This window comes from Cebus imitator, unplaced genomic scaffold (assembly GCF_001604975.1).
Source record: "Cebus imitator isolate Cc_AM_T3 unplaced genomic scaffold, Cebus_imitator-1.0 Scaffold385, whole genome shotgun sequence".
Taxonomy (NCBI): domain Eukaryota; kingdom Metazoa; phylum Chordata; class Mammalia; order Primates; family Cebidae; genus Cebus; species Cebus imitator.
The window spans coordinates 1,302,633-1,324,733 of record NW_016107700.1 but is presented as its reverse complement, the minus strand read 5'-3'; the positions used below and the strand labels follow the sequence as shown (position 1 = coordinate 1,324,733).

At 55.0% G+C, this 22,101-nt stretch overlaps 1 protein-coding gene across 1 annotated transcript; it reads right to left on the bottom strand.

Moving 5' to 3' along the window:
* Nucleotides 1–1,614: 1,614 nt before the first annotated feature.
* COL9A2 (collagen type IX alpha 2 chain) lies at nucleotides 1,615–18,203 on the bottom strand. The gene is made up of 32 exons (XM_017507948.2): nucleotides 18,043–18,203; nucleotides 16,730–16,813; nucleotides 15,513–15,548; nucleotides 15,366–15,428; nucleotides 13,833–13,886; nucleotides 13,677–13,712; nucleotides 13,559–13,582; nucleotides 13,166–13,219; nucleotides 12,766–12,819; nucleotides 12,605–12,652; nucleotides 12,358–12,414; nucleotides 12,221–12,274; nucleotides 11,833–11,886; nucleotides 11,404–11,457; nucleotides 11,251–11,304; nucleotides 11,077–11,130; nucleotides 9,161–9,214; nucleotides 8,699–8,752; nucleotides 8,434–8,487; nucleotides 7,285–7,329; nucleotides 6,856–6,909; nucleotides 5,960–6,013; nucleotides 5,637–5,690; nucleotides 5,481–5,552; nucleotides 5,225–5,260; nucleotides 5,089–5,133; nucleotides 4,968–5,000; nucleotides 4,664–4,810; nucleotides 4,268–4,322; nucleotides 3,741–3,929; nucleotides 2,927–3,004; nucleotides 1,615–2,501 (listed from the first exon to the last, which is right to left on the bottom strand). The coding sequence occupies exons 1-32, from the start codon at nucleotides 18,115–18,117 to the stop codon at nucleotides 2,302–2,304; spliced, it is 2,079 nt and encodes a 692-aa protein (XP_017363437.1). The 5' UTR covers nucleotides 18,118–18,203; the 3' UTR covers nucleotides 1,615–2,301.
* Nucleotides 18,204–22,101: the final 3,898 nt, after the last annotated feature.

The following is a 22,101-nucleotide window of genomic DNA, read 5'->3' as shown; positions in this document are numbered from 1 at the left end:
AGATGGAGTCTTGCTCTGCTGCCCAGGCTGGAGTGCAGTGGTGTGATCTCAGCTCACTGCAATCTCCACTGTCCAGGTTCAAGAGATTCTCCTGCCTCACCCTCCTGAGTAGCTGGGATTACAGGCATGTGCCACCACATCTGGCTAATTTTTGTATTTTTAGGAGAGATGGGATTTCTCCATGTTGGCCAGGATGACCTCAAGTGATTCTCCCACCTTGTCCTCCCAAAGTGCTGGGATTACAGGTGTGAGCCACCGTGCCAAGCAAATTTGTGTATTTTTAGTAAATACGAGGTTTCTCCATGTTAGCCAGGCTGGGTCTCCAGCTACTGACCTCAAGTGATCTGCCTCACTTCAGCCTCCCAAAATGCTGGGATTACAGGTGTGAGCTGCCCCACCCAGCCATGTTCTTATATACTTTCTGTATCTTTGACTGTTTTGAGTATTCTGCCATCGTTAGCAGAAAGCTAATGTACCACTTAAGGGCCTTAAGTTCTATTCTAGCCGGGCGTGGTGGCTCAAGCCTGAAATCCCAGCACTTTGGGAGGCCGAGGCGGGTGGATCATGAGGTCAAGAGATCGAGACCATCCTGGTGAACATGGTGAAACCCCGTCTCTACTAAAAATACAAAACATTAACTGGGCATGGTGGCGCGTGCCTGTAATCCCAGCTACTCAGGAGGTTGAGGCAGGAGAATTGCCTGAACCCAGGAGGCGGAGGTTGCGGTGAGCCGAGATTACACCATTGCACTCCAGCCTGGGTAAGGAGTGAAACTCCGTCTCAAAAAAAAAAAAAAAAAAAAGTTCTAAGGGCAAAACAAAATTAGAATTTGTAATCCAAAACTTATATCCAAAAACTTTTAAGACCACAGTGATGTGAGCAAGCAACTTGAAAGTATCTGTGTGTCAGGCTAAGTACAGTTTGGTGGGAAGGCAAATATAATCCATCATGAAATGGGATAGTCCCATTTAGACAATATGGATAAAGAAACCTTGGGCTCTTCTCTGTTATTCAGGATGGTTTCCAGGGAGGAGGATTTCCTAAACAGTTGACCAGGAACACCTAGGAAAATACCCTGGTGTGTTCTAAAAACCTATGAAGTCAGGACCGCCAATACTCAGGAAGCAGAGAAGCCTTACTCTGCCCTTGGTTGAGTCAGAGCTCCCTTCTCGCTCTCTGGATGATGGTCAATAACAGGTAAAGTATAATTAGGATTATCTAGGGCTCTATAATCCAAGGTTCCACTTACTAGTAAGACTTTGGGTAAGAAACTTGACTGAGACTGTATTTCTCCATCTATCCCCACTCTACGAAGTGCTGCTCTAGGTGCTGGGGAACAGATAGTAAACAAAGGAACAAAAATCCTCCACACACAGTTGTACAAAGGCTCAAAAGGGATTTACCCAAAGTTACACAGCAGGTCAGCATTCCTAGCTTCCTCCCACAGATATTCCTCAAAAATGCCATGCCATCCTAATGCTCAGAATTCAGGTGCCCAGAGAAAACGCCCCAATGTGCCCTCCATCTCCAGAGCCTCTATCCTACCTGCCTGGGCAATGGAGGCCCAGCAACAACTGCCCCATCCATAAGAAGAGAAGCCCAGCAACTCACACCCTGGTTTGTACCCAACTTGGGAGCTTTTATTTACAGAAAGGCCTGGGTGGACCTGGAGAGAAAGGGACTGGGGAGTTATGGGAGAAAGGGAGGGGAGATGATGTTTAAATACTCAGTTGGGAGGCAGGAAGGAAGTAGTGGGGCTGGCTTAGGGGTAGCCGCCTCAGGGAAGTCACCCAGCAGCAGTCACCTGGTATGTCCAGAGAGTGAGATGGGATGAGGAATTGGCAGGGACCTCAGTCATTAATCCTCGAGCTGAGGGGCGGGACTGTAGCTGGGCAGGGCCCAGGTTCTTACCTGGGATCCCTGGGGGCCCAGGCATCCCGGGGTGCCCACGTCTCACTAACCCAAGGACAAGATAGCCAGTGGAGAATGGTGCAGATTAAACGTTTGTTTTGGTAACAGCCGAATGATGCTCCCAGGAAGGAAAGCCACCCTATTCCTTCGGAGCTTCCACTCCAGTGACACCACTTGCCCTGTGTGTTGGCCTCACTTTTTCGATCCATCAGTGTGCTCTCCCCCCCCTTCCCCCATGTCTTAGAATTCCTTTTCCTCAAAACTCCTGGGTCCCAGACAGAAAGTCCTGGGGGAGTTAGTTTCCTGGGTTGGGGATGGGTGCATGTCTTCCCAGAGGGGACCTGGTCCTTCCCCCCAGGATGCCTGCCAGGCTCTGTCTGGGCCTAACGCTCAAGGCCCCTTGATGGATCCGGGCTCTGTAAGGCGGGCAGAGGCATAGGCCGAAGCTCCAAGGCAGGCTGCAGGTTCACAGAAGCCCGGCAGCCCCACGGGGCCTGGCAGGCCAGGTCGACCTGCTTCTCCTGGAGCCCCTGGGGACCCTCGATCGCCATCCTTGCCATTGATGGCCTGACCAGGCCGGCCAGGGAGTCCTGTGAACAGGAGAAAGTCAAGACATTAGGGGCACTTCTTATCTTAGCCCCAGAATTCTGAAGGTGGGGAAATTTTTCAAATGGAGAAAATGAGGCCAAAGACACCTCAGAAGGGTTTCTGCCCCAGAGGCAGAGATTCTGTGATTGTCCCCTACCCCTAGCTCCCAATCAGTGAGTCTTGGAAGCAAACGCCCCTTCCTTCACCTCTGTGAAATGATAGTGCATCCTGGGAAGTCCTGAGAGGCTCAGCTTCCAGAGATAGAACCACCCAGAGACTCTCAGGTGTTCCAAAGGGCTGCAGAAGCTGGGTATCAAGGTCTGAGCTGGCTAAACGTGAGGCCACCATGGAGGAGACCCTGGTGTCCACGTGTCACTAATTCCCAAACTGAGGAACAGACTGTAGCTGGGCAGGGCCAACAGCTTACCTGGGATCCCTGGGGGCCCAGGCATCCCGGGGTGCCCCCGTCCCACTTCTCCTCGATCACCCTTCTCTCCACGTTTTCCTGTAGACAAAAAAGGGACTATTCGTTTTTCAGAACTGGAAAATGCTTTTTCCTCTATTTTTTGCTGTGTTTCACACACAGAAATTATTCCTGCTTTGTGCTAGTTTATAATAGAGGAAAGTTGGAAATGATCATGCAAGGCTTGTCAAATAAAGGAAGGTGCAGACAAAGGATGGAAGATTAGGTAACCAATAAAGTTTATTGCAGGAAAGTAAGCATAACAATCTAGCATTCACTGTTTACCAAGCAGGGAACTAAGATGAACTCTATGTAAACTACCTCTAAGGGTAGTCCTCACTGCCACACTGTGAGGTTGGTACTTTCAATGTCCGCATTTTACTGATGATAAACCTAAGGCCCAGGGAAATCAGCAGGAACTTGTCTCAGGGCCACGATGAGAAAGGGGAGTCTGGATTCACACCTGTGTGTGGCTCCAGCCTGCTTGCTTTACTGCTCTGCTGGTCTGCCACCCCCTCTCTATTGACATGGAAAGATGCTTATGGGGTACCACTAAGCACATTCAAAAACAAACCTCAGAAATCCTGAATCAGAAAACTGTACATTCATTTCCATCAATTTGCTACTGGGAAAGAAAGCCCAGGAGTGTCTCCCTGACCATGTGGCTGAGGGGATGGGGAAGGGTCTGTATGTCACCCTGGGAAGGGAATGGGGAAAGGGCTGGCCCAGACAAATCCCCACTGCCTGGCTCCCATGCCCACCGCAGAGCAGTACTCACCCTTGGGCCCCGTGTTGCCAATCTGACCCACGGCTCCCACGATGCCAGGAATGCCCCGAGGGCCAGGGTGCCCATGGGGTCCCTGCTTGCCTGGATACCCAGGGGGCCCAGGAGGTCCTGGGGGGCCGGTCATGCCCACTGCACCCAGGGCTTCCCGCTTGGCACTCACGGCGACCTCTGCCAGTTGCTCTGGAGGGAGGGAGGGAGGGAGGGAGGAAGAGGGAGGTCTGTGAGATGGGTGCCAGCAGTGACACTAGGGGAGGCAGAGCATCCTGACGGGCACTGGCCCCTAGATTTGCAGACAGAAAAGCACCCTGTTTAAGTTCCCCCTTCCTCGGGCTTTGTTTTGTGTAAGTCAAAGGTCCAGAGTGACTTATTCAAGGTCCCAAAGCCCTTCAGAGACTGGGCTGGAAGGAGCCCCCAGGACTCCAGATTCTCAGACAAGTGAACATGTGGAGGCTCCAGGAGGGGGTGAGGTGGGGGCAGTGTCTTCGAATGGACTGTGAGGAGGGGTTGCTGCCCCTCACCTTGCAGCATCTTCAGCGCCACATCCACGATGTGCTGGTCAGTGGCATCCCGGCCCTGAAAGCAGAGGCCTTTCAGGAAGAAGCCCCCAGCTGCAAGGGCCAACCGCTCCTGCTCCCACCTGGTTGAGCGTGAGACCGCCATGGAGGAGACTCCGGTGTCCAGAGTCATTAATTCCCAGGCTAAGGAACAGACTAACTAGGCAGGGCCAAGGGCTTACCTGGGAAGGTGGCGGGGTAACCCCTCAGGCTGCAGGCACACCCTTCCTGTCTGCTCTGAGGCTTGGAATCAGTCTTGGGGAAGTCGGTGGGCCTCTGAGAACCCCCAGCCTTTGGCGGGAAAGCCGCAGCCCCGAACAAATCTACCTGGAAGAATCACCTGCTCCGGGCCCAACTCACCGCCACGCCCTGTCTCCCGGGCTGTCCTGGCACGCCTCGGTTCCCGGCCAGTCCTCGAGGGCCGGGGGGACCGGGGTAGCCCTGAACCCCTGGGGCGCCCGCATCCCCGCTGGGGCCAGGGTAGCCGGGTTCTCCACGGACTCCTTGCTGCGGGAGGGTAGGGTGGGAGCAGAGACAGGTGAGAAGGCTCCCGGAGGGGTGGGCGAGAGTGGGGGGTGGGGTCGATGGAGGGGGAGGGGCTGGGAGAAGGGAGGTCCCAGGGCTGCCCAGGGAAGTCGGGGAACGCGGGGAGGGGAGGACTCACCTGTCCCTTGGGCCCTGGCTGGCCGGACTCGCCCTGCAGGCACACGGAGCCGCGGTCAGAAAGTGGTGGGGACCCTGGGGCCAGCCACTGCTCCCCGCCCTTCCCCAGGCCGCGCCCTCACCTTCTCGCCTTTCTCTCCGGGAAGGCCGGCCACCCCCGGGTCACCCTGCAGAGAGAACCACGGGTCAGACGCGCGGTGGCGGCGGGGACGCGGAGCAGGGTTGGGGGTGATTGGGGTCGGGGGCGCTGGGACTCACCACTCCGCCGCGGGGCCCGGTCTTCCCTGGGGAGCCCTGGAGGAAGCGGGGAATGAGGGATTTGGTGAGTTCCCCACTCCGCGGGGTCCCCCACCTAGCTTTCGGCCACCCCCCTCTTTCCAGCTCTGCCTCGCCCACCAGACCAGAAGCCTGCGACCCTAAGGTTTGGAGGTTCCGGAAGGACCCGAGTCCTGCCGACCCCACTCCCCTTGTCTTAGGGCCCCTTTCCCAGGTGTTTCCCAACCCCATCTGGCACCTTGTCTCCTTTGATGCCCGGCAAGCCTTGGGGCCCTGGAATTCCAGGGGGGCCCTGCTCCCCCTTAGGGCCCTGAGGAGAAAAGAAACCAAAGGAATAAGTGGAGTAAGGGGCTTGGATATGACGCCCTCCCCACATCAGCTGGCCTGCACTCACCTGCCGTCCCTGAGGGCCTGGCTGTCCCACTGGACCCCTCTCACCCTGGTCACCCTGAAATGGAAAGAGAAGTTCTCACCCTCAGCAGCCCTCAGCAGATATGGCCTCCCGCAGCCGGGCCTGACACCGCATGGTCAGGGTGCCCTCCGTTCTGCGGTCACTGGCAGCGGGTCCTTTGCTCCACTTGTCAGATCAGCAAAGCAAACCCAGGCCCGACCTGGGGAGGCCTCTCACAGGCTGGACAGCGCAAAGCAGGTCCTGCATCCAGCAGTTCCAGCTGCTGCAGAGGCCCCCAGGGAGGGGCCCCTGTGCCAGACACTTACCTTCTGTCCCATGATGCCCTGGGGACCAATTTCTCCTCGAGGCCCTGGCTCTCCCTGGAGGAAGGAGAAACTGGGGCTAAGCTTTGACCTGGTGGAACCGTCCCTTCCACACCTGGTCAGCCCCTCCCTACCCTTGGGTCTCAGCTAATTTGCTTCATCAGGGAAGGCTTCCCAGACCTCCTGTTCCATGCTTTTGGGTCCCTGTACTTTTTTTTGAGATGGAGTATGCTCTTATTGCCCAGGCTGGAGTGCAATGGCTCAATCTCGGCTCATTGCAACCTCTGCCTCTCGGGTTCAAGTGATTCTCCTGCCTCAGCCTCCCAAGTAGCTGGGATTACAGGCACCTGCTACCACCCCCGGCTAATTTTTTGTATTTTTAGTAGAGACGGGGTTTCACTACATTGGTCAGGCTAGACCCCAGGTGATCCACCCGCCACTGCCTCCCAAAGTGCTGGGATTACAGGCGTGAGCCACCGCACCTGGCCAGGTCCCTGTACTTTTCCTTCAAAGGACGCAACACAGTTTGAATTACTTATCATGTGATCATTTATTTCATATCTATTTCTTTCACTAAACTATACCCTCCATGTGAGAAGACTCATAGTTACAGGTATTTAATGAATGTTTATGCAATGAATAAATGAATGAATGACTCTGCCTGCTGGATTCCCAGTCTATCAGTTTGGCCATCTGGGAAAGTCACACTCCAGAACAGAGCCAGTCCCCACCCTCCCTGCAATGTACATAGGGAAACAGTCCCAGAAAGGAGAAAGAGCTTCCCTGGGTCAGTGGTCAGGGCAGAACCAGACTAACTCGGAGCTCTCCCTAGGTCAGGCCTCCACCCCACGGCCTCACCCTAAAGCAAGAACGCTTGTGTCAGTGGAGGGAGCACTTACCTTTTTCCCAGGGGGACCAGAGAATCCAGGAAGGCCCTGTGGGCCCGGCTCACCCTGCAGGGAAACACAGTTCTCAGGTCACTCTGGGTAGCCCAGTCAGGCCCTTGGCTTCAGGGAAACCCAACCAAGCCTAAACAGAGCCTGGAACCAAATGAATTGGGGAGGGAGAGAAGGTGTTCTTGGTTCAGTCCTCTTGGCTCCTGATTTTCCTGTGTTTGTTTCTCCTCTGGATTGAAAGCCATGCCATCCTATCTGCACTGAGGCAGGCTGAGGGGTGCATGGAGGGGGGAGGTGGCAGGAGGGAAGTGGTTAGGCCCCAGGGGCTTATGTACGGGCTGAGCCTCTGAGACTTGGTAAGGCCTGGGCCTTGCTGTCTTCCTGGCCCCAGACTTCTTGCTCAATTCTGTCCCCGGCTTGGGATCACCTCACCTGATCTCCAGGGCCTCCTTTTGTCCCAGGCTGGCCTGGCACACCCTGCAAAAGGAAGCTGAAGTCAGTTTCTGCCCTGCTGCTTTACCTCCCATTCCCAGTCCAGATTCCCCCACCTGTGGGAGCTGAACAACAGAAGGCCCAGCCATGGCATCATGAGCTTAACTGTACTTTCCCACCGTGGTGGGAGAGGAGTGGGGCATAGAGAATGCCTGTCTCCTAGGACCTGGGGTCTATGGGGAAGAGACGAGTACATTATGTGCTCTCAGATGCCTGGGCCCATGTGAATCCACGCAGGAACACAAGTCTGCATGTGTGCACAGAAACAGGCTTGGCCACTCAGTCCCCCCACAGGGAGGGAGGGCAGGCTCCTATGGACTGGACTCCGGAAGGTATGGAATGGAGATAGCCCTGAATGATGAGAAGGCACAAAAAGACCAGAAAGGGCATTTCAAGCCAAGGGACCAGCAAAGGTCTAAAGGTGTGGAGCCGAAAAGCCTAGGCCTATTGAGAAGGGGAAGGACAGAGAGGGGCCATGGCTGGTAAGACAGGAGGGGAAGGTTGGGGTCAGATTACAGTGGTCATTGAATGCTAAGATGAGCCACGAGGACAAAGATTGCCTCTGTCCTGTTTGTAACTGTTCCTGCCACTTAGTATACCTCAGATATTCAATAACTATTTTGCTTTTTTTCTTTTTTGAGACAGAGTCTAGCTCTGTTCCCAGGCTGGAGTGCAATGGTGCAATCTTGGCTGAGTGCAACCTCCGCCTCCTGGGTTCAAGCGATTCTCCTGCCTCAGCCTCCTGAAGTGCTGGGATTACAGGCATGAGCCACTGCACCTGACCTCAATAACTACTTATTGAAGGACTGGACTGAATGACTTTTTCCTGGAGGCCAGTGTAGGGGAGCCATGGAAGGTGCTACAGCAGGGAAATGGTCAGATTCCATTTAGCCAACATGGAGGACTGGGATGGCCAAAAAGAAGGCTAGAGCAGTTGTCCAAGTGATGAGGTCTTTGCCAGGCCAGGGGCCACAGAGTTGGTAATGAAGCAAGAGGTAGTGACTGAGCAAAAGCCCCAGGTGTGTGTGGATTCTAATCTCATCAGCCACTTGCCCCTGGCCGGCCCCTGCGGCTCCACCTGATACTTACCGCTAGACCCTGGTGGCCTGGGCTTCCTGGCCACCCCGCCTGTCCTGCACTGCCCTGGGATAGACAGAGAACCAGAGGCACAAATTAGAGCTCCAGCCAGAGGCCATGGCTTCTACCCAGGTGCAGGTAGGGAAACAGATCCAGAGGCAAGAAAGGGCGTGTCCATGACACGCCTGAGGACCCCAGACTCCAGGTGTTTAGAATCCTGGTGGTCAGACTCGAGGCCCTGCCCCTGCCCCAGGCCCACCAGCAGCCCTGCTCCTACCTTCATGCCAGCCGTGCCTGGGGTCCCGTCCTTGCCGTTGATGCCTGGGCGGCCCTACTCAGGAGGAAAGTTCAAGGGAGAGTGACAATGTGGAGATGTCTGGGGTCAGGCCACCCACCCCTGTTCCTCTGCGAAAGCTGCACTGTGCAGGGACGGAGTGGCTCTGGTCATCCCAGGAAGCCCCACCAGCCAACTGGGGGAGCTGAAGTGGGAAGGGGATGAGGGTCACAGAACACACTCCTTCCCTAGTGTGGATGGGGGTGTCCCCGACTGCTACAAGCTCCCCATGACCTCCCCCATGTCATCACCCCTGTTTACAGGTGAGGAAACAGAGGCACAGAAAGGGAGGCATTTCCTGAGGTGACAGAACCAGCCCACCGGCTGCAGAGTTCAGTCTAGCATCCCAGGCTTCTCTTCTGGGGGTTGGGACAAAGCAACTGGGTCCTGGCCCCTGGCACCTACCGTGGCTCCCTTCGGGCCTGTGATCCCCTGGGGTCCACGAACACCTGGGCTGCCCTGCAAAGTGGGGAGAGATCAGGTCACCTTCAGCATGTTGGGTCCCAGTCTGGCTGTGCAGAGAGGGGAACAAGTGAGAACAGTGGCCTCTGGGTCCCAGAGTTCCTCTGGCATAGGCCACACTGTACAGGGGCTGGGGGAGAGGCCCTTGGGAGTACCCTTCCCGCCCTGGCACCAGCAGGAGAGAGGAGAAGTCAGTGCCAGGAGCCAGGCTGGGCTGAGCAGGAGCAGGGGTGGGAGCCAGCATCCACTGAGACCTGGCCAAGGCCCCACACTCCACTTAGCCAAAGCTGAAGTCAGTTTCTGCCCTGCTGCTTTGCCTCCCAACCCCAGTCCAGATTTCCCCCACCTGTGGGAGCTGAACAACAGAAGGCCCAGCCGTGGCATCATGAGCTTAACTGTACTTTCCCACCGTGGTGGGAGAGGAGTGGGGCCTGTCTCCTAGGACCTGGGGTCTATGGGGAAGAGACGAGTACTTTATGCGCTCTCAGATGCCTGGGCCCATGTGAATGAATGTGTGGCCATGAGCGAGCATACCAACTGAATGCAATGTGTGGCTGCTGTTTGAGTCTTGATTTGAACAAGAACCGTGAAAAGACATTTTCGAGATAATTGGAAAAAATTGAACAGAGACTGGCCATTGGATGATGTTAAGGAGCACTTATTTGTCAGTTGTGATAATAAGTTCTTATTGTTTAAGGATATACACAGAAGTATCCAGGGCTGAGATGATAGGATGTTAAGGATTTACTTGAAAACATCAGAGCAAAGTAATAACAAAGTAAAGGAAGGAGGGGCCTGGGGAATAGAGGAAGAAAGAATGGCAAAATGTTAATAGCTGAATTGGAACCTGTGATAGGTACTTGGGGATTCATTATAACTCTCTCACTGCTTTTCTGTATAGTTAAAAAATTGCATTAAAAGACTAGATATAGCTGGGCACGTTGGCTCACGCCTGTAATCCCAACACTTTGGGATGGTGAGGCCAGTGGATCACCAGAGGTCAGGAGTTCCAGACCAGCCTGACCAACATGGTGAAATCCAGTTTCTACTAAAAATACAAAATAAGCTGGGTATGATGGCGCATGCCTGTAATCCCAGCCACTTGGGAGGCTGAGGCAGGAGAATCTCTTGAACCTGGGAGGCGGAGGTTGCAGTGAGCCGAGATGGCACCATTGCACTCCGGCCTGGGCAGCAAGAGCAAAACTCCATCTCAAAAACAAAACAAACAAAAAAACAGCTAGATGATCTCTGCTGTCTAATGGAAAAAGAAAAATATAAGAATTTTTAAAATTTTAAAGAGAAAATAATTTATAAAACTAAATAAATAACAGTTAACTGTGTTTTCTGCTCAACTTTTTTCTGTAAACTTAAAACTGCTTTCTCCCACAGGTCTATTAATTAGAAAAAAAAAAAAGAGTTAAGAGAACTGGGATCCAGACCAAATCCCATTAGCCCCATGGCTGATTTGCTGGAATCTCATTGTCTGGCCCCAGTGACCATGGGACTGGATCCCAGGGCTTCTCCTAAAGTCTGAATTTGGGCTGACTGGGCTGTTGGCACAGATGGTCCTCCCCGGCAGGTCACTCACTTACACAGACACACACACAGTCACACTCACACACACAGCCACACACACACACACACACACAGACATCCTCTCACACACTCACATACACACTACACATAGCCGCACACACACACTACACACACTCATATACACACACACTACACTCACATATATACATACTGCACACTCACACACACATTCACACTTACACTCTCACACACACACACAGCCTTAGATGGAGCCCAGTACTCCCCAGGGGCCCTGACTGAGCAATGGATGTCTGAGGACTCACCACATCACCCTTCTCTCCAGCTCGGCCTGGTGGTCCCCTGGGACCTTCCTCACCCTGGCAAGAAAGACAAGCAGGAATTCAGGTCACACAGGCTCAGGGGGAGCCATGCCCACTCTGTGACTGTAGCTGTAGGAGCTCCAGCCTAGGGGATTGGGGGAGCAAATGCAGGCCTACCGGTGGCCCAGTGGCACCGATGGTGCCCACCATGCCTTTATATCCACGAGGGCCCTGGGGAGAGATAAGGGTTGCAGGTCAGTCCTGGCTGAACCCCAAGGGCCAGAAGGCAGCTCCTGGAAGCTCTTGCAGGACACCCCTAGATTCACTTACCGTCTCTCCCTTCGGCCCTGCCATGCCTGGGTAGCCCCTGATGCCCTGGGGACCCTGTTGAGACAGAAAAGTGACAGCAATGGCAATTGCAGGGCCCACTTCATGATACCATGATGCCCACCTCCAATCTTACAGTGCCCTTTTGAGGTAGGCAGCAAGTCTCTGTCTCATGGGTGGGACGTTGAGGTTCAGAGATGAGGTTACTCAAAGGGACAGTGGCACACCTGGACCTCAGCCTGGCCTTCTTGCTGACAGCTTTGGTTCCTGTCCCTAATTCATGAGAGTTTCAGCCTCCTTCTCCCCACCCAGAGATGCTCCCAGCTAGACACAGGTGTCTCTGTTACAAGCTAGAGGACTGAGCAGGGAAATGACTCCATTAAGGGCTCCTGGGGTGAGTAAGAGGAGGGCCACCAAGGCAACGTTCCTTACCGGTGGTCCAGGGATGCCTTGCTCTCCAGAGGCACCCACATCTCCTTTGGGACCCTAAAGGGCAGGGATGAGCTGTCAGAGAGGCGGGCAGATGGAAAAACACACATACAGACAAGCAAGGAAACCACCTCCTTTCCCCAACATGAGCAGACAGGAAGGACTCCTACAAACTATACAGTCCCACGTTACAGACAGAGAAATTGAGGCCAAGCAAAGAGACATGCCCAGAGACATGCCGACACAGAGCACAGGCCTCCAGCCCCTGGCTCAAGGCCTTGTCCCCAGAACCACAGGGGAAGGGGAAGGGAAAGGGATGACAAAAGGGGACAGAGCCCAGTAGGACATCTCCACGTATCCCCGACCCACAGCCCTCAGCCCTGGCACTTACCGGCTTCCCCTGGCGGCCAGGATCACCCAGAACCCCGCGTTTGCCTGCATGCCCCTGAAGAGAAGGAGAGAGCTCTGTACGAGGTCCCCTCCTGTCACCTGCTCCACCCTCCCAAGACTCAGGCCAGGAGCCCTCACCTTCACTCCCTGCAGCCCTGGGGGACCTTTCATCCCAGCTGGACAGCTAGTTGGACACTGGAAAAAGAAAATCCCACAGGGCCCTGTGATCAGCTGGGCAGTGCGCCCCATCTCGCCGACTCCTGAGCTCTTCTCCACCTCCCCTGGTGGAACCTTGCACTGCAGCCCCTCCCCATGTCTCCCAACGCCCCCATCTCCGTGGCCCCGCCTGCCTGCATTAGCCCCCACCCCAGACCTCGCCTCTCACCAGGAAATCCGCACTGCCTTCCAGACCCTGGATGGTTCCTGGGCGACCCTGAGAGGAGACATGAAGATGGAGCCTGGCCTGACACTTCCCCACAGCGGGCTTCCTCACGACCCTTCTCCTCCCCTTGCACTTTGCCATGTGGAGAATTTGGGGACACTTACAGGTTTCCCAGGGGGTCCTGGGGGCCCCAATGGTCCATCTGGTCCAGGGTCCCCCTGGAAGCAAGAGGAGCCCAAATCATACCCCTGACCAGCCCTTTCCAGTTTATCCGAGTGCCCTTCTCCAGGTCCTGCTGCTGCCCTGTCCGCCCTGTCTTCCTGGTCACCTTCTGAGATCCACCATCTTGGGAGATCAAGGCCTGATTGGCCGGGGATGGGACCAGCCTTGGCATCCCTAAAAGACCTACCCTTGGGTGGGCTCATAAGAGGGGCTTCTGCTCCAGACCTGGAGGAGTGTCCCAGTGGCCAGAAGGCAGCCCAGGAACTCCCAGAAAGACCACTGAGCTTGCCAGCTTGGAAACAGAGGGTGGGAGGCAGTGAGTAGAGGGTGGCTGGGGCTCACCTTGGGGCCTGGGATTCCAATCTCACCAGGGAGGCCAACAGGTCCAGGTGGTCCCTGGGGAGCAGAGAGTGGATGGTCAGGATGCCTCAGAGGGTCAGATACCCTGGGCATGAAGGTAGAGACAGGCACCCAAAGCCCATTTCTCCACTTTTACTTTTTTTTTTTGCCAACCCCAGAGAGACTGACAGACTGAAACTTTAAGGACCAGAGAATTCCAGAGCCAGTGGACAGGCCCAGAGTGGGCTTGTCCTGGGTCTCTGGCAGGTCCACCTATTCCTGACACTGTCACAGCACACCAGCCCCTCCCCATGGTGGCTATTCCGTCGAACCCCCTCTGTTGTCTTCTCCTTCCCTGGGAGTTCCAGGGACCCTGCCTCATCCCTGAGGACTTACAGGAGGTCCAGCAAAACCAGGGCCCTGGAACAGAAGGAAAGAAAATTAGTTTCATGGCTCCCTCTGCAGGTCCCCTCTACCCCCAGAGTCCCTCCAAGCCCATGCAGGTTGTACTCACCGGAAGGCCGGGAGGACCAGGAAGCCCAGGCTGGCCCTGCAAGAGCAATGAGAAAGGCTCAGAAACGGGGTTTCCTGGGCCCCTACTTCCTCTCTACAGCCACGCCCAAACGCTGGCCCTAGACTGCCCCTGCTGGGTCCCCAGCAGGCCACTTACCTTGACTCCAGGGGTCCCCATGGGGCCAGGCTCCCCCTTGGCTCCAGTTAAACCCTGAGGAAGAATGAAAATGTAGGATCAGTGAAGGGCAACCTGCTCCCTGACCCACAGAGCAGGGCAGGTTCAAGAGTCCCTCCTGGGTGGGCCGCGGCTCCCTTTCACCAGGCCTCGTGAAGGCCTAGGAACCTCGACACCTTTCTTTCCTTTTCCTCAGTTCCCACAATAACCCTAGGAGGCAGGCAGAACAATTCCCTTCTTTTGAAAGATGAGAAACCAAAGCCCAAAGATGTGGCTTCATTCCAGGCCCAGGCTTCCTGCCTCTGGGGTCAGGAGTTTAGCAGACCAAGACATGGGTCAGACTCGTCATTTGCTTGATGTCCTGCCTTGGCAACTTTTTCTCTTTTTCTTTTTTTTTTTCCCCCCCTTCTCTTCCCTTCTTTTTTTTTTTTTTTTTTTTTTTTTTTTTTTTTTTTCCCCCCCTTTTTTTTTTTTTTTTTTTTTTTTTTTTTTTTTTTTCAAGACAGGGTCTCACTCTGTTGCCCAGGCTGGAGTGCAGTGGCGCAATCTCAGCTCACTGCAACCCCCACCTCCTGAGTTCAAGCGATTCTTGTGCCTCAGCCTTCCAAGTAGCTGGGACTACAGGCATGCACCACTGTGCTAGGCAAAGTTTTCCATTTTTAGTAGAGACGCGGTTTCACCGTGTTGGCCATGCTGGTCTCAAACTCCTGACCTCAAGTGATCTGCCCACCTCAGCCTCCCAAAGTGCTGAGATTACAGGCTTGAGTCACCATGCCTGGCCATTGGCAACTTTTTCGGAGCCTTAGTTTCTCATCTGGGTACCACTCTGGGTGGCTATGAGAACCGATGCACTAGTAGAAGGCAATGTGCCTCGTAATCGTTTGGATGTGGTTGAGTTTGAAGGGGCTCTGGTGACTGTCCCAGCCCATCACACCTCTTGAGCCAGCAGGGCAGAAGCAAGTAATAGGGGGAGGTTTTCCTTTCTCCCATCTTTCAGTGACTGACCCAGTGTAACCCCCACCAGATGACTGTCCTCATGCCCCTGGGGCTGGCTGTGTTCAGGAGCCTGTGACTTTGGGGGTCCTGGGAGCTCTGTAGTATCAGCTAAGTGATGTTTCTCTCCTGAGTGGTGCCTGCGGCTGTGGGCAAGGGTTGGGGGAAGGTCAGAGGAAAGGACAGGACACACAAGGACAGCCCTACCCAACATATTCAGCCTGATCCTTGGAGGCCAGACATGTGACACTAAGTCCTGACTGCTGCAGGGGAGCAGGAGGAGCCTGCACCTCCCAGAAAGTAGAGCCTCTCTCTGGACCCCGGTTGCCTGCAAGTCAATGTCCCTGGGTGGGTGTGAGGTTCCAGGGAGGTCATACGTCACATCAAGGTGAGGGGGGCTCCCAGCTGGAGATTCTCCATCCTGTTGCCCATCTCTGAACAGATCAGCGAAAATGCTGGAGCCAGGCCCTGCAGGTCAATTGGCAGAGCTGAACCCTACCCCACCCGACACTCCATACTCACATCAATCCCGGGCTTCCCGTCTGGCCCATCTGGCCCAGCTTTGCCAGGCTCGCCCTTGGGTCCCTTGAAAACAGAGGTGGAGCAAACATGAGCCAGAGGAGGGAAAGAGCAGGAAGGGTCAAAGGCCAAAGTGGATAAAGCACTCACCGGAGGGCCAGCTTTTCCTGGGGGCCCCTTGTCACCCTGCAAGATACAAGTTGGTGAGACAGCACACTGTGGCTCACGTTACACACAGACCCTGGCAGGCCGCTCGTGTGGGCTCTCCTCCTCCTCTCCTCTCTTCTGTCCAGGTCCCCTAAGCCTTGCAATCTTTGGGAAAAGAGCCCCCTTTTCCTCAAAAATAAAGGTCAAAAACAAATCATATGTGCACAAGAACACCCTGGCCGGGCTGGAGAGGGTGACAGCAACATGCTAGAAGGTACAGACATGCTGATGTCATGAGGTGCCAGCTGTGAGACCCACTACCGGAGCTGGGGGCTCCAAGCTGATGCCTCGTGGTTTTGGGCATGTGTGGGAGGAAGGTTGGGGCTTTGTGAAGGGGGATGAGCGAGTTGGGCAGCAGCTCTATTCCAGATTGTAGGACAGGAAAACGGGAAGCTGAGCCAGTGGTGAGGACCAAGGGGGACTGTGAGGGAGAAATTCAGTGTTCCCAAGGAGGGAACTATCTCCTTCCCCAGTGACAAAGGATCCTTGGTGGTGGGCAGGCAGGACCGGTGGAGCCCCATTCAGCCCCAGAGAGGCCTCCAGGCATTTCAGAACGCGCAGCAGCCAGGGCCTGGCCGAGGGCCCAGCATCCTGTGTTTGGGGGGGTGGGGACACCAGGTTGAATAGAGGTCTGTCCAGACAGCTAAACATCAAGCTGCCCGCCTTGGGGAACCTTCAGAATGAGGTATTTAACCCTCGCCCTGCAGGGAACAAGCCCAGCTGATTCTAAATTGGGGAGAAAAAAACAAGGGAAGAGACAGGAGTCTGGCCCAAGCTGGTCGGCGGTCTGGCCAAGGCGCGCAAGCGGCCCTGAAGAAGCGTGCAGATGTGCCAGAGGCAGGGTGAGGGCTCCAGGCGCCTCTTACCCCACAAGGAGGGGAAGGGAGGGGAGGGGGATAAGGCCTCGCTGTGAACTGCGGCCGGCGGACTGAACAGCAGCTCCTTGTCCGCCGGCGTTTATGACGGGCTCTGCAGGCCAGAGCTGGGCTGAGGTTTTTGCAGAACAAACGGGGTCCTTGTGGTGCGGGCCGGCGCCGCCTACTGACGACGGAGGGCACTACATCTCCGGGCACCCCAGTCCCCACCCCCACCACAGCGCTCACAAAGTTCGCCTTTGTCCGCCGCCTCCCTCCCGCCGCGGTCCCAGGTTAGAGACTCACGTCGATGCCGTCGGATCCAGGCACTCCAGGCACTCCCGGCGGTCCCGGGGGGCCTGGGGGGCCCCTCTCTCCCGGCGGACCTCTCTGAAAACACACACGGGTGCAGCCCTCAGACGGTGCAGGCCCCTGGGGTCCCCGGGGCTGCAAGCGACCCAGGGAGCGGGGTCCTAGGGGCACACCTCCTCCGCGAACTCCCACGTGTTGAGAAGCTTCTGCGTAGCAGGCACTGTGTGCCATTACATGCATTATCTTATAGAATACTCAGAACCGGGGGGCGGGCGCTATGACGGGCCCCAGTCTGCAGTCGTAGAAACAGGCTCAGGACCACGAAGGATCCATGGTCAATGCGAGTGGGCAGTGGCGCCAGGACTCCGCCCTGGGTCAGCCCGACTCCTTTCACTGTGCCAGGTTGCCCTTGCGCGGTCGCGGTGGGGAATAGATAGGGACGTGGACAGCTCAAATAAATCGCAGATGGAATGCAAGGTGGTGCCTAGCAGGCGATCGGCCCTCAGTGAGCCTGGGTTATCGTTCTTAACGTGAACGACAGGTAGAGACAGCGCCTCCTCCTCTCCCCCTGGTGCGGGATAACCCGACGGGAAAGTTGGGGAGGCGCAGAGAAAGGGGGAGTAGGGAGGTGAGGCGGGTACTCTCTTCCCACTCGGAGCGCCCCTCCCGCAGCACAGCGGACTTGTCTTCCCAGGGGTGCCCCTTTTAAGAGGCCAGCTCGGACCCAGGCAGGGGTCTCAGTGCCCACGACCTCCCCAGACCGCAAAGTGCCAGGCTTGTTGTGCCCCGCAGACAAGCTCGGAACAGCATCCAGCACCCGACCCGGCCCGGGCCCTGCCCCACCCGGGCTCCTGTAGCCCCCGGCGGCTGGCTCTCGGAAGGGAGACGTGGGCTGGCGGGCCGGGCCGAGAGGCCGCCGCGGGGCGACAGCGGCGTCTGGTTGGAGCCGGCGCCCCCTGGGAGGCGGCGGGGGCGGAGGCTGCGCTGCCGGTGAATGGGCACCATTGTGCGCCCAGCCACCTGGGCTCCCGGGCTGCCAGGACCGGGCGCCAACTCCTGCCCCATGCTGCCTGTCCTGGGCAGGGCCGCGCGTCTCGGGACGGGTCCCCTCTGGCTCTCCGGCTCAGCCACCTCCATTCACCGTCCCGAGATGGGCACCCACAGAGGGTACCTGCCCGCAGCGCTCTCCTTAGGGGGGCCCTAGGTCTAGGGGTGTCAGTAGGCGCGGGACACAGGCAGAGCTCCTCCAACCTGAGCCCCACACCCCGCACCCTGGACCCTGGCAGCGGAGGGGCTGCGGGACTTACGATCTGTGCCAGAGCGAGCACTAGCACCTGGAGGAGTACAAGAAGGCTGCAGGGGGCGGCCCCAGCAGCGGCCATGGCGGGCGGTGGGGTCGAGGGGGACGAGTGCGGGTCCGCTCACGCACCGACGGCTGAGGCTCCCGGCGCTCCGGCGCTGGCTGCTCCCGGTAGGGGAGGGCTGGGGATCCTGAATATGCGGGGGGCGGGGCGGGGGCCGGCGGGGGCTGTCACCTGAGAGGACCAGACGGGTTGCGGGGAGGGAGGCCGGCGCCCGACATCCAGCTCCGCCCCGCTCCGTCCAGCCTCCCGCGCCCACCCTCTGTCCTCTGCCCGGGCTTCCCGGGGGCCTCAGCCAGGTAATACGGGGGGAGACCGGGATGCGGGACGGATATAATGGTCCCGTTTCTTTGTGAGGAGCCAGAAGGCCGTCTGAGGTCCCCCTCAGGACCTTCAGGGCCCAGCACCTTCCCCCTGACGCTCAGCCTGCGCCCCATCACTTACCCCACGTCCCCTTCAGGGCCCAGGCTGAGTGCGCCTCGGGCTCTGCAGACCTTGCTGCAGACTTTCCCCAGGTCCTGCCCACCTTTCTCCCCTCTCCACTGGCTCCTTCCTCTCCAAGCACAAACAAACAGGCCTTTTCCATATTAATATGCCAGAGTCCTTCCTGGATCAGCGGTCTCATGAATACTCCATCCGCCTCTTCCCTCTTGCTTCACTGCCAGCTCTTTAGTGGAATTGTGTGCACCTCCCCCACCAACTTCCTCACCTCGCTCTCACCTCCCTACCTCTGTCCCAACAAGCAGATCCTTCTCCTGGAGGTCTCCAGTGAAACCCAACCCTTCTTCAGTCCTCCAGGCAGGAGGCTGTTGGCATCTGCACCTGCCCTTGAAGGGTGGGTGAAGCTCCTGCCATCCAAGTTCCTGCCATCCAGCTCCCCCTTTTCCTATTGCCTTTTATTCTCTGCAGCTGCCTTAAGCACTGGTGTGTTTAGATTGGGCCTTCTCACTCCATGTTCATAGAAACAACTACCACTTTATTCACTAGAGTTTCCAAAAGCCACTGTCCAGAATAGCCTGGCTCCAGAGAGCCTTCCCTTTCCTCCCACTCACTTAAGCAATATTGGTAAAGTGATTTGGAATCTGACTCTGTCACAATTATGGATATGACCACAGGCACCTAAAACACTATGAAGTCTCAGTTTCCTCATCTGTAAAATGGGGATAATAATAGTCCTTATTTTATTTATTTATTTATTTTTTGAGACAGAGTTTCACTCTGTTGCCCAGGCTGGAGTGCAGTGGCATGATCTTAGCTCACTGCAACCTTCCCCTCCCAGGTACAAGCATTTCTCCTGCCTCGGCCTCCTGAGTAGCTGGGACTGCAGGCGTGCACCACAATGCCTGGCTAATTTTTGTATTTTTAGTAGAGATGGAGTTTTGCCATGTTGGCCAGGCTGGTCTTGAACTCCTGACCTCAGGTGCTCCGCCTGCCTCAGCCTCCCAAAGTGCTGGGATTACAGACATGAGCCGCCCTGCCTGGCAAATGGTACTTATCTTAAAGGGTTTTTGTGATGGTTGAATGAAGTGGCTCATGTGAGGCGCTTAACCTGCACCAGCACATAGCAGGTCCTTGAAACATTTTAGCTTTCACTGTGATTTATGAATTGTTGTTTTACCAGGCTGGCATCCAATGTAGGGAAGCTGGCCACAGGCAGATCAGCTAAAATGATGAACCTAGATTGAGTTCATCATTGGAGCTAGAAAATCATTGAGTTCAATGATTGGAGCTAGAAAAGTCCAATTCCACTGGGCAGGTTAGCAAAGGGCTCTGGACTTTGAAAGGCTGTCCTGGAGCTGAGTTTGGGAGAAAGAGCTGGAAAGAATGTAATTGCTCTGCCTGACAGAGTGAAGAAGAATTTGAAGTTTGTAGGAAGATGAGAGGAGGAGGAGGAGGTAAGATAGGGATGATGAGCATTGCTTAGAGTGGGTGGGGTTATAAAGGATTTTTAGAACTGAGATGTCCAAATTCAATTTTAAGTCGTTGGTTTTATGTCATTTATCTCTTTATCTCTTGCGGGCTAACCACAAAAAGGCCTTGTGTGAGTGTTTTCTTTTTGTGTGTGGAAATTATGGAAAGGAGATGACTTTCACAGTCTCACAGTCTGGACAGCACGCATTGGTGTATTAATTTCCTGTTGCACCATAAAAAAACAGCTTAAAATTCAGCAGCTTAAAATTACAATTTCTTTTCTTTCTTTCTTTCTTTCTTTCTTTTTTTTTTTTTTTTGAGAAGGAGTCTCACTGTGTCACCCAGGCTGGAGTGCAGTGGCGCTATCTCTGCTCACTGCAACCTCTGCCTGCTGGGTTTGAGCAATTCTCCTGCCTCAGCCTCCCAAGTAGCTGGGACTACAGGCATAAGCCACCATGTCCTGCTAATTTTTTTGTATTTTTAGTAGAGATGGGTTTTCACCATGTTGGTCAGGCTGGTCTTGAACTCCTGACTTTGTGATCCACCCACCTTGGCCTCCCAAAGTGCTGGGATTATAGGCGTGAGCCACCACGCCCAGCCTAAAATGACAATTTCTTTGGATTAGGAATTCAGGAGTGTCTCTGCTGGTTAGTTCTGGCTTGGGGTCTGTTATGAGGGAACAGTCAGATAGTGGCTGGGGCTGTCCCTAGAAGGCTTCTTCACTCACATGTCTGATGTCTGTACTGGGAAGCCTTCAACGGCTGGGGCTGGGACCGTTGGAGTTTCTTGGACGGTTCTCTCCTTGATCCCTCTGAGGGCTTTCCAAGAATTTTTTATGACATGGCAGCTTCAAGTAGCTGAATGTCCTCTGTAGCAGCTCAGAGGGACTAGGAGAGCACCAGACTGAAGAGAACTGCCTCTCAGGACCCGTCCTTGGAAGTCATGCAGTGGCACATTCACCACATTCTTACCGTTGAGGCAATTACAAAGGTCTGCCCAGGATCAAGGGGAGGGAACAGAGACCCCACCTCTTCAAGGATGAGTGTTAATGTTACATTTTAAGAAGAGGATGGGGGATGAAATTTATTTATGTATTTATTTCCTTCTTGTAAGACAGGTCTCCCTCTGTCGCCTAGGCTGAGGTTCAATGGTGCAATCACTGCTCACTGCAGCCGCAACTTCCTGGGCTCCTGATCCTCCCGCTTCAGCCTCCTGAGTAGCTGGGACTACAGGTGTACATACACCACTGCACCCAGCTAATTTTTTATATTTTGTAGGCACAGGGTCTTGCCATGTCTCCCAGATTGTCTTGAACTCCTGGGCTCAGGCAATCCTTCTGCCTTGGACTCCCAAGGTGCTGGGATTACAGGTGTGGGCCACTGTACCCAGCCTGGGGATACAATTTTTATTGGTGCAATCATCTTTGGAAAATACATCCTACCACCCTTGGGGTTATAAACTGAACCAATCCAGTGGTAGCTGAAGCTTAAAACTGGAGCCAGTCAAGAAACATTTTAGGTAAGGCTTTGGACCACAAGAGCTGGACTGGAGGTTCCAGCCAGTTGCATACAGGTGTTTGTTTGTTGGTTTTTGGAGACAGGCTGGAGGGCAGTGGCACCATCTCAGCTCACTGCAGCCTTGACCTCCCAGGCGCAAGCAATCCTCCCACTTCAGCCTCCTCAGTATGCACTTGGTGCATAGGACTCTTAAGGCGCAGGGAGACTCTGAATAAGTGGTGAGCCATATATCTACATTTCTGTATAAGAAAACTCCATGTTGGCCAGGTGTGGTGGCTCATACCTGTAATCTCAGTACTATGGAAAGCTGAGGCAGGAGAATCACTTGAGGTTAGGAATTCAAGAACAGCCAAGGCAACAGAGTGAGACCCTTGTCTCTACAAAAAGAAAAAAGATTATCAGGGTTCAGTGGTGTCTCCCAGCTACTTGAGAGGCAGAGGTGCAAGGATCACTTGAGCTTAGGAGTTTGAGGCTGCAGTGAGCTAGCTGTGATTGAGCCATAGCATCCTAGCCTGGGTGACAGAAAAAACACAAAAAATAAGGAAGACACAAAATGAAGCATGTAGTTAATCCAAAT

Coding starts and splice junctions, on each gene's coding strand:
- COL9A2 (XM_017507948.2), bottom strand. CDS start 18,117: ATGGCCGCTGCTGGGGCCGCCCCCTGCAGCCTTCTTGTACTCCTCCAG. Junction 11,887..12,220: donor CTGGCCGCCAGGGGAAGCCG/GTAAGTGCCAGG, acceptor CCTGCCCTTTAG/GGTCCCAAAGGAGATGTGGG. Junction 4,811..4,967: donor AGCCAGGGCCCAAGGGACAG/GTGAGTCCTCCC, acceptor ACCCTCCCGCAG/CAAGGAGTCCGTGGAGAACC.